This window comes from Micropterus dolomieu, linkage group LG07 (assembly GCF_021292245.1).
Source record: "Micropterus dolomieu isolate WLL.071019.BEF.003 ecotype Adirondacks linkage group LG07, ASM2129224v1, whole genome shotgun sequence".
NCBI lineage: Eukaryota > Metazoa > Chordata > Actinopteri > Centrarchiformes > Centrarchidae > Micropterus > Micropterus dolomieu.
The window spans coordinates 27867616-27884428 of record NC_060156.1 but is presented as its reverse complement, the minus strand read 5'-3'; the positions used below and the strand labels follow the sequence as shown (position 1 = coordinate 27884428).

The window sequence follows — 16813 nt, the reverse complement described above, 5'->3', positions numbered from 1 at the left end:
GTTTGAAAAGATGTTACAGTTCTGGTGTGGTGGGTGTGGGTTTTGAGTGTTTCCTGTTTTAGTTTGTAGATGCCTGCCTTCAGTGTCATTGTTGTTTTTTACTTCCTGTGGTTGTGGTCTCTCTGATTTAGTGTTTTCACCTGTGTATGATTAGTTTCTTCCTCACTGTATTTAAGTGGTTTGCTTCCTTCACTCAGTGCTGGTTCATTGTTTGTCAGATCCTTGTCTCTCTCAAGCTTTTTCCAAACCTCAGTCCCTCAGCTGGCTAGCCACCTGCCTGTTTCCCGGCCCACTGGCCCTGAGCTCCGGCGTCCTAGCCTCCACATGCCTGATTCCCGGCCTGCTAGCACCCAGCCTGCTAGCCTCCTGGTTGGTAGCCTTTTTCTGTCTGCCCCTGTGCCAGCTAGTGCCTCTGCAACTGGCCTCTTGCCTGCCTGCGTGTCTGTTTCCCCTTCTGTGAAGTACTCTGGAGGGCGATGTGGACGTGGTCGCTGACAAGTCAGGTCAAGTCTTTAGGGGGTCACATCTCAGGTTTAGAGTCAAGTGTTTAGGGAGTAAAGTCTCTGGTCAAGTATTAACTGAAAAAGTCTCAGGTCAAGTCAATTCTCAAACTGTTAGACTTAAGTCAAGTGTTTAGGGGGTGGAGTCTAAAATCAAGTCATTACGGAGTCATATCTCAAGTTTCAAGTGAAGTCTATAGGGAGTCAAGTATGGGTCTAAAATCAGATCTTTAGGGTCACAATTCAAGTCAAGTCTCAAGTCAGGTCTTAAAGGAGTCTCGATTCTCAGGTCAAAATTTGTGGGATTCAAGTCTTAGGTCAAGTCTTTAGAAAAATAAAATATCGAATCTAGTCAAGGTAGAGTCAGAGAGTGCGGGAGGAAATACAACACAGTAGCACAATGCAAGCTCCACATAGAGATGTAAAACGATAATGGTAATTATTCAAATATCAATAAAAACACCTGCAGAAAACCACTGAAGGACAAAGGAGAGAAACGAGTAAGCACAAAACTTAGTCAAGTTAGTAACATGCATTAATGGGATAAGAATGCATACAGATGGAAAGGGAGGAGAGGAGAGAGAAGCTCAGTGCATCTTGGGAAGTCTCCAGGTAGTCTAGGCCTGTAGCAGCATAAGGGATAGTTCAGGGACCGTATTTGTTGCGCTGCTCAGAATTACTCATAAGAACACTGCTAAGAATTGACTTAAGAGTAAAAAAAAATCTTTGCCCAAAGCTGTGCTTAAAAGTTAGTTATCAAGTATCTCAGTCCTAATTTAAGTGAAGTGTTGGACTAAATCTTAAGTGTCAGTCTTAGAGCTGATTTCACAAGTGAAAACATTATGGTATACACATGGGAAATGAAAAAAAGTTGATCCCATTCTACCTTTGGAGACTCTAGGAACCACAAGTAACCCTACATGCTGGGAGAACAGTGTTCTAGTGGCATAATGAGACACTATGAGCTCTTTCAGAAATGATGATGCCTGACCATTAGGGGCTTTGTAAATGAGGAGGAGGATTTTAAATTATATTCTGGATTTCACAGGGAGTCAATGTAGAGAAGCGAATATGGGAGAAATATTATGTATTTTCCTAGTTGTTGTAAGTACACTTATTTGGGCAGCCTGCAGGAACTGCAATAACCCAGCCTAGAAAAAACAAATGGAGGGCTACTTTTTCTGCATCGTTTTGAGACAGGATATGCCTGATATTTGTAATAAGTAGGTGAAAAAGGCAGTCCTTGAAGTTTGTTTAATGTGATTGTTAAATGACACAGGCTAATCAAAGATAATTTAGAGATTCCGTATGGTGGAGCTGGAGGCCAGGGCAATGCCATCTAGCAACCAAATGAACTGTTGTTGATTTGCAACATGTTCTGTGTACCGCAAAGTTTATATATATACACTGATGTGCTCTGTGTAGCTGAAAAATGCAATGAGCACCAGCCACTGCTTTCTTTTTAACCTGGTGAATGTAAGTAGTTCAGTGGTGTTATTTTTATTAGACGAAGTGCTCTGTCACATGATGCTCTGTATTTGTATAGCGCCTTTCTAGTCTTTTTCGACCACTCAAAGCGCTTTTACACACTGAGCCTATGTGCTCAAACAGAAACTATCATTCATACACATTCGTACACTGGAACAGCCGCCAGGTGCAATTCGGGGTTCATCTTGCCCAAGGACACTTCGACATGCAGCCTGGGGGAGCTGGGATTGAACCCCCGACCTTCCGACTAATGGCCAACCCGCTCTAACTCCTGAGCCACAGCCACCCCTGTTTTATGCTGCTTTTAAACTTTTTTATATTTCCTTGTTGCTTTTATGTTGTATGTAAAGCAGTTTGGATTTCCTTGTTGTTAAAATGTGCTATACAAATAAACTTGCCTTGCCTAGAGTAACTATATCTTTTAGATAATGAGTTTTGGAGGTGTTTGGGTCCAAGCACAATAACTTCAGATTTGTTTATGGAGTACAAGCGTAGTAAAGACCAATCCAATAGTTGCTTTTGACTGATCCACAGGAACATTTGAATATATGTGTAGATTTTTATCTGTAAGGTGGAGGAGGTGAATAAAACCGGCTTCCTTATCAGCATCTGGCCACGCTTAATTCTGTACAAACAGTAGAAAGCACTGGCTTTACCAGTTAGTTTTGTCTTGTATGCCTGTTTTCAAACATTGTTGCTATGACTGAAAAGATCTTTTAGTCAATAAAACATCTCCAAACATCAATCACAACCACATTTTTAGCGCCACTTACAAAATAAGTTGTTTCAGAGACTGATGGATTATGGCAGTCAGCAGAGTTTGCAGATATCTTTTTGCCGATGCAGAGGTGTAAAAAAAAGAACAGTAAAACTAATACCAATACGTGTTGCTATGTGCAGGGGAGGTGGTGCAGGCTGTGAAAAAATGTGTCTGCTTTGCCAACTTTCTCACTCTGATAAAGGTTAAACCATCATGGGTCGTCACTGTCTATGTACTGAGTGTTTCAAAGGCAGTTAATGTGTTCACCATGTGAAGGTCAATTTCTCACATTATTGCAAGCACAAACATTTGGTCTCATTAACAAAACATGTTTTTTTCATTGCTTGTTTTAATTATTTTTCTAAATAGAAGAATTGCTTTAATTTCCATATGTGCTCTCTGTTTGATATTTGGCAGAGCACCAACCAATGTAAAGTACATTCATCAAATACACATTCAGTCGTGATAACACCAACGAAAAATTATTCATTATAAATGGACATGTTAAGTGAGGGACAGGGATATAAGGCAACATGGACATAAATGCTTTTATACAATTTATAAACCAGCGCACATTAACTGGGCGTCTTGGATAGCAGCAGATTATCACAACAGATCTGTAAAGATAAGCTCTGGTAGAGGAGTCATCCTGGAATGTCAACATAGAAATAAAATTCTAAGAATAAAATGCGTTACTTTATCTGATGGATTCAACACAGATGAAGTGTTAATTTGTCCATAGTGTAGCTACACACAGACACAGAAATGATGCATCATTTGAAGACTGAATTAACACTTGATAATCCGTCAGGGCAGTTGTGGTCGTGTCAGAAAAGATGTCACCCACAAAAGAATATACACTTTCCATTGATTGTCTGAATGCTGTTGAAGACATTATGTTTCTTCGTCCTGGAAGATAGTCAGATGAACTATGACCTTTTAAAGGTCTTCACAGCTTGATCTTCCCAGCCAATGGATTGCTGGGGTAAAGTGTTGAGAAGCGGCCAAGGGTCCAGACTGGGAAGATGTTTCTGTAGGAGGTGTAGCTTATAGCACAGCTCTTGTTGAACACACCTGCAATATTCTCCTGAGGAGGGGAAGAACAGAACAACACATGTCAAAGCTCACATTATATATTTTACTGCTATTGGACTCATTTGTTTTTGTTGTAATAATGGTAGTTTAAAGTAAGCCTAATTAGAGTATAAGACATGGTATTAATAAAATATATGAGACTTACCTGTGGCCAGTCACCGTTAGGCAGCTGCTTGTCAATCAGCAGCTGTACTCCTTTCTCAATGGCCCCCTTGTCAGGATGCCTGGGTATGTACACAAATAGATTTGAGTGTTCAAGTCAACAACTGGAAGTTCCTTTTGTAGTCATGTGTACTGAAACATGAAACACAGCATTGTATGCATGCATGCAATCAAAGGCAACAGCAACTAAAGACATAAATTCATGACACAACTAAAATCAACAGGAGAGCTTCATTCTAACCTAGACCACCTATGCTCTTTTGCATCAGCAGTTCTCTCAGGTCTCATTGTAATGTAGCACAAATGCCAAGCTTCTGAGCTGAACACTGTTTTACCTGACAGCCATGAGGCCCAACAAAGCCCAGCAGGTGTTGTGGATCTGAGCCGTGCTGCTCTGGATGTAGCGCCGGTACTCGCATGACTCAAAGTCCTCCCCCCAGCCTCCATCTGACATCTGCATGTCCAACAGGAACTGACACGCTTTCTGCACCTCTGCACACACATACCTGTTAACAGAGGCACAGCAATGTAATTAAGTATGTAAGCTAGGGGTCCATGGATGTCCTGTGTGGTTTGGCATGTTAAGGAGTACATGGTGTAATGTCTGTCTTTGGAACTCTTACTCGTCCTTGTAGATGTGCCCCATACATGCAAAGGCTTCAAGGCCAAACCATGTTCCATATGTGAAGCACACTCCCCAGGACCTGAGCACAAGCACAAAAGGAGTATTTTTAATTTAACATGAGCTGTCCATTAGGTAGGATATCAGATATTTAAAAAGCAAGTGTAGTCTCACCCTTCCCAGGATCCGTCAGGCCTCTGCACCCTCCTGCAGTACTCCAGCCCGTCTCGTAGAGTCGAGCTGGAAAAGGAATCAACAAACCCATAAACAGAAAACCTTCCCCTCTTCCCTGAAGAGTTTAAAATATCCCCCCCCCCCCAGTGTGTGTCAGCTGTTTTTTGTGAATTGCTCTGCCTTCATGTCTTTAAAAAAATAAAATCAGACTAAATGCAACACTCAGGGTGACAACAAATATAAACTTGGGACATACATTAAAGCCACTTCAGTCTGAAATTTGTTGAGGGTAATTCATGTTTTAATTATTCCATCAGATTGGTCAGCCGTTTGTGTCATTCAGTAATTCTAACCAATATGTGTGCAGAAATAAATGTGTGGGTGTGTAGTGTACCTTATCTCCTCAGCACGGTGTTCAGGGTAGGCCCTCTGGAAGTGCCTCAGAGCCTGCATTACTGCTGAGGTACACTCCACATAGGTATAATCTATCATGATGTCACCTGTTTGTGAGGGATAGAGCGATACAGGGTTACTAATATCACATCACAATTAACAACAAATACTGCATTCTGTTTTTAACAGGGAAACATGTCATTATTAGGCTATTTGCCCTTTTATATTGAAAAGGTCATAATATTGCATTTTGCAGCCTTTGAATGTTGATAGGAGAAAGGAATGTCATGTTGATATCTGCTCATTGTTTTTCTTTTTTACATCTGCATGTGCAGGTTGAATAACACTGCTGGCAGTGAACTGAGGTCAGGTACAATCAACAACCAACTGATATGATGGCAGTGAAGTGCTATGAAAGGGTGTAGGCAGTATGATGTTGGTACCAGACCTACCAAACACCTCAGAGGGGTTAAGCAGCTCCAGGAGTTTCCCTCCTCTCTTAGTTTCATATGTGGCAAATCCACCGTCAGAGTTTCTCATGCTCAGGAGCTACAAGGAGAAGACAGACACATGGGGAAAGAGCTGTAATGCTGAAAGACTAAAGTAGCAGAAGCACATGTGTAGAAGGAGAAAGAAATTAGTCATGGGAGTACAAAAGTTCAAAAAAGGTCAATTAGTCTTCCAGTCCTTTACTCACTGCAGACTCACCACTTGGACAGCATCATATAGGCGCTCTGAGGAGACAGGCTGGCCAATGGAGGGACAGAGCTCATGCAGCAGCATCACTGACTTCAGGCCCTCCGCTGTGCAGTCAGCCACGATCCAACCACAGTCGCGGGTGCTGAAGGGGAAACCTCCCTGACAAAAAAAGAACGGCTTCCTTTCAATGCCTTCCAAAGGCATTTGATCCATTTTTTCAACAATATTTGTCCGTTTATTCAACAATATTTGTGCCTGTTGTGTGATATCAGTTTCACCTTGTTCATTTGTCTGTAGTACTTCTGGTACTCGGGAGGATTCTCAGGTATCTGTTAGAGTCGAAAAGTCAGGCATAAGAAATCCCTTTTATCAAAGCAGTTCAGATTTCACTGTTCTGATCTGTAGCACACCTGGCTGTTTTCAGTACTGATTAAAAAACACTGCCAAACACTTTAAACCAGTAGAATATTAAGATATGTGTTTTATTCCTGCAAGATAATGAAAACCGTGTAACTGAGATGTTGGAGGTACCTGTGTGATGGTGAGAAACTGATGGGCATCTCGGAGGCACTTGGCTAGCCTTGGGTTATCCTGGGCTCTTGCCTGAAAGACCCCAACAAACACCATATTGTAACCAGCTAGATGCTCTTTTCTTCTTGTTTGTTGCCTGTTTCACATCTTATCTGAGGACAACAATTTGCTATTGGAACTTTTACATATTGGAAAGCTGATGTCATATGTGGGGTCCCTCAGGGCTCAATATTGGGTCCACTGTATTTCAGTTAATACATATTGCAGCTACTTGTTGCCTTTCTACTTCAACTACAACTAAAACAGCATCATAGACAAGTCAGAATTCTGGGTGTTATCCTTGATTGTGAAACATTACAACAACAACTTTTTATCATCTTAAAAACATATCTAGAATCACATTCTTTTTGTCTCAGGCTGACGCAGAATAACTTGTACATACATATACAGTATCTGTTGTTGGATGTATTACTGCAAAGCTCTCCTAACTAGTCTGCCTGAAAAGATTGTTGGCCGACTACAGCTAACACAAACTGCAGCAGCCAGAGTCAGAAAGAAAGAACAAATCCTGAACTTGCTCGCTTGCATTAATAACAATAATGGAGGACAGTTATGTAGTGTTTTGATCTTTCATCTTGATACAGCACATTGCGCTGCCACTTTTGCGTTACCTCAAGGAAAGCCTGTACAGCAAAGCAAGTATCCCAGAGTTGAGATCCATTGGTCCCCTGTGCACCACAAAAAGGACAAAGTAGGCAAACACTCAAGGTAAATTTGAACTCACTGAGTGTAATGAAGCTCTTATTGCAGGACATAATATATGTACAAAATGTAAGTATGAAACCAGCAAGTAGGCTAAAAGAATAAAGGTGAAAAGTTAATTTAGTTTTAAGGTAGTTTTCAGTCCACACATCAATTTTCTAGGGAGCCTTTGAGACAACCCTACGATTCAACTTTGTATAGCTTCAAAACTACTACTACATCTCAACTTACTCAACACTCAACATACAAAACGAGCAGAGAACTAATTCTCACCTGCATTTTCATGCCATCTAATCCCAACCTGGAACACAGAATGTACTGTCAGTTTATCAGCTATATACTTTCTTACACATCTTTGGTTAAGGATTTATTAGTACTGAACGGTTTTCAACATTATACTACTATAATATATGTCAGAATATCCAGCAAGTACTTGACAAGAGTTTTTTCTGAACACCTAATTCTGATCAGTGAAAAAAAGAAAAAAAAAAAAGTTTGTTTTGTTTTTGATATAGCTCGGCTGACTAACCAGAGGTAGTCTGGGATCCTGGACACATGCTCCTGAAAGGCCGGAGAGGAGGGACCATCCACATACCAGCGAACCAGCATGTTGATAGTCTTAGAGATCTGAGGAGAAATAGTACTTTGTGTGTACACCTTCTCTTTCTATTCCATGGTCAGATTAAATAGGATGATTTAAAAACCTATGGAAATAAGTTGTAGCCAAACTCTGTTCATTCTCTGTCGTATTGATATCTGTGATTTTAGTCTCTGTATGTAGTACCGGTCCAATGCTGATACATTTAGTGAAGCGGTCATCAGCCAGGATGTGTTCATACAGTTCTTTGACAGCCCTTCCTCTCAGTGTGGTGCTGTGGTGGGCTTCGTACACATTCATCACCACTGCAGGGCGACAAAACAGAGTCACGAGGTTAGGGGAGTCATTCACAGAGATTGCATAAAAACATCCTGTAGCCCAAGATATGCTTAATGTTTTTATTTTATTTAGTATGTCTCACTTGAGTTCCTGTTGGTGAGCGCATTGCTTCATAACTATTTCAAAATTAATAACTAGAGGTGTGATAATACACTTACAGCTTAAATGATGAGTCACGATATTGGGACAAGGCAAGATTTTAACACTATTTTTTAAGAATTCTTCAATGATGAAATATATGAACATTTTGAGCATTAAGTTAGTCAGCACACACGCAGGCATGATCTAGTCTTCCCTCCTCTCTAGTGTCTTTGTTTGGGGAAATATAATAAATACTGGACACTTAAATACCCTAATGTGCATGTGGCACCTTTTCACCTCAACAATAAATTAATTTATTTTAATTCAGTTAGAAACTCCTGTTTCAGCAGCTTTTCTGTTTAAAACTTTCTGCACATTCAGAATCTCTCCCACATATCTGTGTTCTCTGACATGTCCAGAAAAACATTGTCCCATTTTTATCTCGTCACACCCCGAGTAATAACATGATAAAAAACATTTGTTGATATTGGTCATTATGTGCTGCCCGTTTTACAGCAACATGCTTCTGTAGGTGGTAATTTATCACACAGTGTGCTGTGTGAATACTTACTGTAAGCGACATTGAGCAGTGTGCTGTGAGGCGTATACATGTCACATGCTGCCACGTTGTTCCTCTGATCAGGCCAGTTAATGGTTGCATAGTCCTGGACATAAAGCTCCTAGAATCCAAAGAACATGACAATACTTGGTTATGCAAAAGCATAAATATAGTTTGTGATTTGGTGTTCAGTCCAAGACTGTTGAAATAAAAGAAAAACTGCATTAGGTGCTCCCTCTACGTAGTTTAAAGGTGGTCTAAAAATTTTGAAATGGCTGATTTTGTTGCCATCACTTTTTGTAAGCATTTCTTAAAACTGTTCTGAAAAAGAGCTTGCAGCAAGAAATGTTAACTAACAAATTAAAATGTTCTGAGAAAGGCTTATTTGTATAATACGAAAACATGCAATGCAATTTAAATATAGAAGAAACAAATGTAAAAGTAATTTAAGCTAAAAAATAAAACCAAGCTGCTGATTACTGCATTATATTCTGTAATATTTTAATATTTATTAATAGTCACCTGCCAGCTGAATTTCTATTTATATAAATAAAGACATTTCCACCATGAATTGGAGCAGAAAATGTCTCCAGAATGCAGGAAAGTGGAAGTGTTTAATGCTCAAAATCTTCTTATTTCTACAAAATCTCCTCATCTTGTTTTTGACCATCGTCAAGTCTTGTGACACACTTGTGTCATCATGCCCCTAAGCCTTTATGTCCCCACCACTTTTCAACTCAAAGTGACACCCTTGGATCACACAAAAGGAAGATTCTACTCCTGAATAAATGAGTGGAGAAATATAATGAATGCAGATGCTTCCATACAGGACACAGAATCACTGAATGGTTTGATAAAAAGTACTGTAATTTTTAATTAAATACCTTTTTAAAACCTAAACAATGCTTTGTTAATTACCAAGGCAGCACATTTTTCCAGTAGAAAACTTTACAGTTGTAGTGTTAACTCAAGAAATCTTATGACTGAACAAAGATGTTCTTGACCTTTAACTCTGTCAGCATCCGACAGAAAAATTTAATCAATTATTAAATAAATGAAATCAACAGAAAAGTAATTGGCAACAATTTTACATTTTACATTTCATATTACAATCAATTCAACATTTAAGTCATTTGATGTGGAATTGAATGCCAAACATTTGCTGGTTTAGCTTCTGCTTTTCTCTTATTTGAAACCCATCTTTGGGTAATCTCCAGACATCCCCTTGGACTCTAAAAACCTGTGAGGCATTCTTACTTTTTCTCTGACATGTCATAGTCTTAACAGTCAATCAATTGATAAGAAATATCGGTGACAGATTTACTGAAATTAATGATAAGTGAAAATAATTGTTAGGTGGAGCTCTGAACTTTAATTATGTCTTAATATTAGAACATATCATCCTCACAGCAAACAACAAGACAGGAACGTACTGCCCACTACCAAACTAACTGCCAAACTTCAAAGCTTATCACGCCCATTGTGTTCCAGCACCTGTCTGAGGCTGAGAACCAGGGAGTCTTCCTCTGCAGCCAGTCTGACAGCGTAACAATAACTCATGGGGAGGTAGACCTGGCGGCAGTGGCACCACAGGGTAGAGGGGTGGGCTGGCATCCAAGTGGGGAACAGCCTGGAACAAACAAAAATACATCCATCAACCCCCAAATTCACACAGAGAAAAACACATTTCCTGTCCTGTTTGCCCTGTGGCAAAGACAGATGCTCCGTGATACCAGTTGACATAACATAAACAACAGTGATTCAGTCTGTTCTCACTTCAGGACAGGGCTGTATCCAGGGTTTAAAATTAGTGAGGTCCGGATTTTCATTTAAAAAAAAAAATTGGTAATAGGTAATTATGGTAATATGTGGGCATGTGTGCGCGCAGTGAAGGCTTAAAACGCGCAGTGGACAAAGCACTGTTTGGTTGATGCTCACACTACAGACATGGTCTTTCTCCCCACTGCTTGGCTCACTGAAATTGCATAAAATAAGAGACGCAGACATACAAGCTCAGGTAGTGCAAAATCTGGATATACTAATCTTCACAACATGCATTAGGCTAAATGTAACTAAAACTACTTATTTTCTCATATTTACCCCACCTCTACTGGCCCTTGTAGCTTTCCAGGTGGTTTCTTTTTTGTGTTGAATTGAAAAGTGTTTTCTTTGACGATGTATTTTAATGATTAGAGAGGCTGCTGTCGGTCATTTAAGCATTTCCATGCGCACAGTTAGGTCACAGCCAATACCGTGGGACATTTATGCAGCAAAAACAAAAACCTGTAGTTAAAAATTTAACAGGGCAGGACAAAGGAAACAGAAGTCAACTTGCTGCCTGTGAAATGTTGAGATGCTCTTATGGAGCTCAGAATTTATCAAGAGGATGACTGCTTTACTCCAGACAGTTTCACTGGATGAACCTGGACTGTGTGTGTGATAGTTTGTGGATGTGGAGAAGAACACAGCACATTACTTAACATTACATTCTGACTCTCTCTTACACTCTCTTATTGGGGAGACGCTTCATCCTATTTCACCCACCCTGAAATTCACAAAACGTACGGGCCAAAACTCTGCCCGCAAACAGAGGAGCTTCCCCAGGTCTGACACTGATGGGGAAACAGTTTTTCAACTTGAAAAGAGGCTTGCTCTGGAATAATCAGCTGCACCTGCATGGTTCTAAAGCCTTCATTTAAGTTGATAGTGTTGATTGTGTTTTTTATTAATAGGCCTACATATAATTACGGAGGTCCGGAGCTTGGTGACCTCATAGCTGGTTACGGCCATGTTTCCGGAAACTTTTTTAAAGGTACTGTTCTAAACATTTGATGTCTGGTCTTAAAACATTCTGCACTAGGCAGTGATACCATTTACAGTTCCAGCTGCAGCACCAGCAGTTTGCAAGGAAGACAGAAGTGGGCGGTTATCATGAACAAGCTAAGATAGTGGATAGTGTGCACATCCAAGCATTGAGTTGAGTACAAGTGTAGGAAAAAAAAAAAAACATAGAAAGAAAAAGCTGAGGAGGATGTTCAGTTGGGAGCTTTTTGTACACATGGATGTTTGTCTGATGAAGACACTGCTGGCTGAAACGTGCCTCCTGGGAGATTGCAGCTTGCAGTGTGCAGGCAACCTCTCATTTTCCTTGTCAGCATGAGCAGCAATAGCCACCATGGCTGAACAAACAAAGAATAGAGCGCCACCTACAGAAAGTTCATTGAGAGAAAGTGCAAGACAAAAGCGATCACAGTTTCATCCTAATATCATAATGAGGTACAAAAGTTAAAGTAATCCCACTGAGATCCTTAAGCTTTTTGGGTGTAACGTTACTTAAAGCATTGTTAAAGAAATATTGTGAGGCAGGTTGAGGTGTGATGTAAAAGTTTCAGAGACTGATGAAGACTTAACAAAGCATGGTTGACTGGGCCCGGCTGAGGAGATACAGTGCCAGCATGCAACATGTGAACACGTCAAATGCCAACACCAAATCTGAAGGATCAAATCTTTTGGTCCCTTTTATGTTTCTGTCTTCCCCCTAGTGCCTGTAGGTTTCTCTATTAGGTCATCTTTCTGATGTTTAGACTTCGTCATATTAGAATCTATTCTATCCATGAGTTGTACTCTAATCCGTGGAGCCAGTGAGTTCTTGTAAACACTCTTGTAGGACTCAACCTTGTAAGATTCCCAGAGAACACTGATATCTGCCAGCCTGACGCCTGAGCTACTGCTTCTACCTTATCAGTCTAGCTGTCGTCTCCCCAACAAGGACAATTACATGAGAGAAATAACTAGAGCTGGAAGGTCTTGTGGGGGTCAGCTAATGACTCTAGACCTGTCTTACCTTTCCCTGTTACATCAATTAAGCCCCCTGAGAATACTGTATAACAAGCATGACTGATGGGTAGAAGAGGACAAAATGGGATGTTGGGATGGGATGGAAGAACGTCCAACTTACCACATCTCTGGTAGCAGTGTGTTCATTCCCTCCCAACTGTAGACATTTAAAATGGCCAACCAGAATTTACCCCATGAGGGAATCCCCACAGCGCCGCCTATACAAACACAAAAAACACAGACAGCTATAGTATGAAGCCACAAATAACTGACATGTTTATTGCGATAAGCACTGACTATAGCTCACATCACCTTTTTAATTTACAAGAAATATGCCTTTACGAAACACAAAGGGGTAACATATTCCCCATAAAAACTGTTTTCAGATTTGGACGTTTTGGGATGGCAGTGTGTTTGGATACCTGTGTGCTCTCAGTACACAAAGATGATCAGTAATCAGCGCTATTTCTATCAATATATATTACTGCGTGTGACTGACTGCAGATTTAATTTGTTCCTTCCCACCTTTGCTGTGCAGGTTATTCCTGGCTCGAACCACATCTGGATCATCAGGATCTACTCCCAGGATCCTTAATGAGGTGTAGCTCAGCGCTGTGCCAAAGACGGTAGACTTATCTTCAATATGTCTGAAGAAAAACAAAATACATCCACTATGCTGCCACAATCAATATTCCAGACAGTCTTACCCTTTGAGTTTTAGGATGTCTCTCCTGTAATTATTTCAGTGGGGAAGAATGGACACGTCTACTAAGTACTACACCAGTAGTAGTAGATGCTTCTATCATTACATTACATCTGACTAAAAACACAGACCCTATCATTTCTGGATTATGATGATGACAAAATTATGCTTGTACAGCTGTCAGAGGTATGGACATTTTTCCATGTTTGGAGGTTGCCTTTGCTGAAATGACACTTTGCAAACCGTACGTGTTGCCTGTTACAGTGACCTTACTCAGAAGTACTAAAGACATGAACTCCTCTTACAGTAGAAGCACATTAGTGATATGACATGCGTGGATATCAAAAGACAAAAAAAGTGTGCGGTTGACTTACAGACCCCAGCCTCCGTCTGGCAGCTGGACGGAGCGCAGGTACCTCACCATCTCTTTCTTCCAGGCCTCGGCCAGAGGGATCTTAGCCACATGGCATGTGATCAGGAGCCCTGAAGCACAGAACCGAACACCCATGCAGTGAGACACAGACGCACATGTGCCAACTGATTCCTTGTCTGTTTAGTGTAACAGCCCCGCCTGAAAGTCCTCTTTTCACCATCATCTGTTTTCCCACACCACCTTTATCAATCAAATTTAGCAAACAGATGTAAATGATGGTTGAAGATGGCTGATACGCTGTTGAGCTTTCATTAAAAACTATGCACAAATCGAAAACAAAAATCCAACACCGCTTTTCAGCTGCTGCACTTAGCCAACTTTGCACACTGATCTCCACACGGTGACGAGAGGTGATTTCTTTTGCAAAATGTGGTCCATCGTTTCACCTGATGTCACCTGATTAGAGCAGAGTGCATTTACAGGTGTCAGATATATAAAAGACACAGACGGGAAGGATTTGGCTCTACCTGGGAGCAGGAAGAGGGGTCCGCCGTAGTCCCCTGCCCAGTGACCGTCCTCGGCCTGGAGGTGGCTGTAGAAGTGCATACCTTTCAGAGCTGCATCTACAGCTGTGTGGGCAGCTGGAGAGCCAGGCACAAACTTACTCTGTGGAGAGAATTGGTGATTAGAAATGAACACCAGACAAATGTTAGACATTTCAGGGGTTTACCAGCCACACAACTAAAAATATCTATTCTATCTATGTTTATATATAAGAATATATAAGACATATCCAGGGCTACAACTAAAATCTTTCACTATTCACTTTATAGTAACTATACACTCCATTGTTTAGCATATATTATACAGTCATCTCAAATGAACCCAGAGCGTGAATAAGCAACGATCACAAGCCAGGTGATTTTTTTGGCCATTTGAAGCAAAACCTACCGTGTCCAAGCCTAGAGAATGGGCTTCCAGCATGGTCTGCTCCCTGTCTGGGCTGTCCTGATCTTCCACGTAGCGCCAGGTCTGCCTGCCCTCGACATTCGTCAGCCTCCAGCGGCTCATGTCTGTGGCTGGCTCTGTCCTGTACGGCCCGCCTCGCCTCCGCAAGTGCCTGGCAGACACAGCAAGTTTTCCAATGTTAGATCATCTGATTATTCAGTATACTATTGGATTCTTGAACGTATCATATTTCGCAGTATACGTAGGCTACCATAAAATCTCACAAACTAGAAATATTCAGGAGTCGCCCCCCCTAACTAACCTCCATCATCATCCTGTGCACTGTGTCTGCTGTGTAAGCCTTCAGGTTTCTGAGACCTAAAGTAGGAACTCAACATCAAATCGACAAAGTCATCAAAGGCCCAGCCCAGGATGTACTTCCTGCGTCAGCTCAATTTGCCAAAGAAGCTGCTGATCCAGTTCTGATCAAAATACAAATATCGGGTCTGACCTCTGCACATCCACCACAGTCTGGTTCGGATCGGCCACCAAACAAGACAGGAGCAGACTACAATGGACAATCAGGACTGCAGAGAAAATCACTGGCGCCATACGGCCCTCCATTCAGGACATATACATGTCCAGAGTCAGGAAACGGGCTGGAACCATCACTGCAGACCGTTACACCCTGGACACAACCTGTTCCAACTTTTCCCCACTGGTAGGTGCTATAAGGCCACTGTAGGCTACGCCAGAAGAACCACAAGAACTGTTTCTTCTTACAGGCCATTACTCTGAACAGTTAACATCAGTGGTATTTTTTATATTTTTAGATGACATACGTAGCTATTTTAACATACATATCAATGTGTTCACATGTATATATGCATATGCTGTGCATATCCACCTACACCTACATATAAAAGCAACCTGTTACATTAATCATTTGATGTTTAGGCTATTCCAGCAATATCTGCACTCTGCACTATTGTATTCTTGTTTACAATATACAGAATCATTCTGCCTTGTATATACTTTTTATATGTTGTTGTTCATTGTTGTATGGTTACTTATACATACAGACCCAATTTTTATTTTTATTCATAGTATTTCACCAACTTGTATGTACATAATAGCTAATACTGTTTGTTTACCTTTATTGTCCTTGTTTCTTAGTTGTATTTCTAAATACAGTGAGAGCGACAACAAAAAAAGTCAAGATCAAATTCCCTGTATGTATAGCCTGTCCACAATAAGGCAGTTTCTGCTTCAGGTCTTCATGACAGTGGATTTCGTTTCAATAAAGGCATTTTGTTACAGGTTGTCCATCTCAAAGCTTTACCAGCTGAAAGTTCAGTCCCTCTCATGACCCAGCTGTCCCAACTTTGGACAGGCCCACATATTTCCCACCTGACATAATGTCCTTACACTGGTCTCTCATCCTGAGAAAGAGGCTTAAATAGTACCAATCACTACACTCATAAACGAGAAACCAGTTCTGACAGTGATAACATCACATCTGGCACAACTGTTTAAACTAACGTTCCAGTTTAGTTCAGCCATTTTGACTCAAACTTTTTATCACCTCCCATCGCTTTAACCTCATTATTTCGGCGAAACTTTCCGTTAAATAAAACAAAATACTCACGTTCCCTCAGTCATGTCTGTGATTGACAGAAAAGAGTTGAATCCTCCGCTGAACCATATGAACGAATTTCTTTTTAGCTGCTCTGAAGGCTCTGCCTCTTCTGCTTCATTCATGGGAAATGTAGTGTTTCTACTAAAGTACAGCTCATTGTTCAGCACAATTCAGACTTCATTTCCCAGAGCACCTCGCCGTGCCGTCCGAGGAGTTCACTACATGGAGAGACATGAGCAGAGACTCGGCTGTCCAATCACCAACCGTTTGGGCGGAGAAGTGGGCGGGTCTACCATGGGGCCCTCCAATCAGATCGCTCCTACGACAAACATAACACATGTGCTCACACATCGATTATGATGACCCCATGCAGGAGCCTGTTAACTACTGAATGAAAACTGGGCTAAGTGGTAAGTTTACTTTAAAATACTTTCATTCAATGTTTAACTTTCAGACGATTCTATAACTCAACAGTAAAATAAAACACACTGTTAAACACTAAACTACAATATTAAACCAAGAGTAAGAATCTTGATTTTCTTTTCCTATT

At 40.9% G+C, this 16813-nt stretch overlaps 1 protein-coding gene across 1 annotated transcript; it reads right to left on the bottom strand.

The window, feature by feature from the left end:
• Positions 1 to 3084: 3084 nt before the first annotated feature.
• Positions 3085 to 16543, bottom strand: lss (lanosterol synthase (2,3-oxidosqualene-lanosterol cyclase)). Its single transcript, XM_046054957.1, has 22 exons — positions 16273 to 16543; positions 14628 to 14796; positions 14204 to 14342; positions 13678 to 13786; positions 13126 to 13247; positions 12722 to 12818; positions 10258 to 10393; positions 8776 to 8884; positions 7971 to 8089; positions 7716 to 7813; positions 7460 to 7487; positions 7096 to 7152; positions 6425 to 6496; positions 6172 to 6222; positions 5903 to 6052; positions 5647 to 5743; positions 5196 to 5301; positions 4802 to 4867; positions 4629 to 4709; positions 4341 to 4511; positions 3989 to 4067; positions 3085 to 3835 (listed from the first exon to the last, which is right to left on the bottom strand). The coding sequence occupies exons 1-22, from the start codon at positions 16383 to 16385 to the stop codon at positions 3698 to 3700; spliced, it is 2307 nt and encodes a 768-aa protein (XP_045910913.1). The 5' UTR covers positions 16386 to 16543; the 3' UTR covers positions 3085 to 3697.
• Positions 16544 to 16813: the final 270 nt, after the last annotated feature.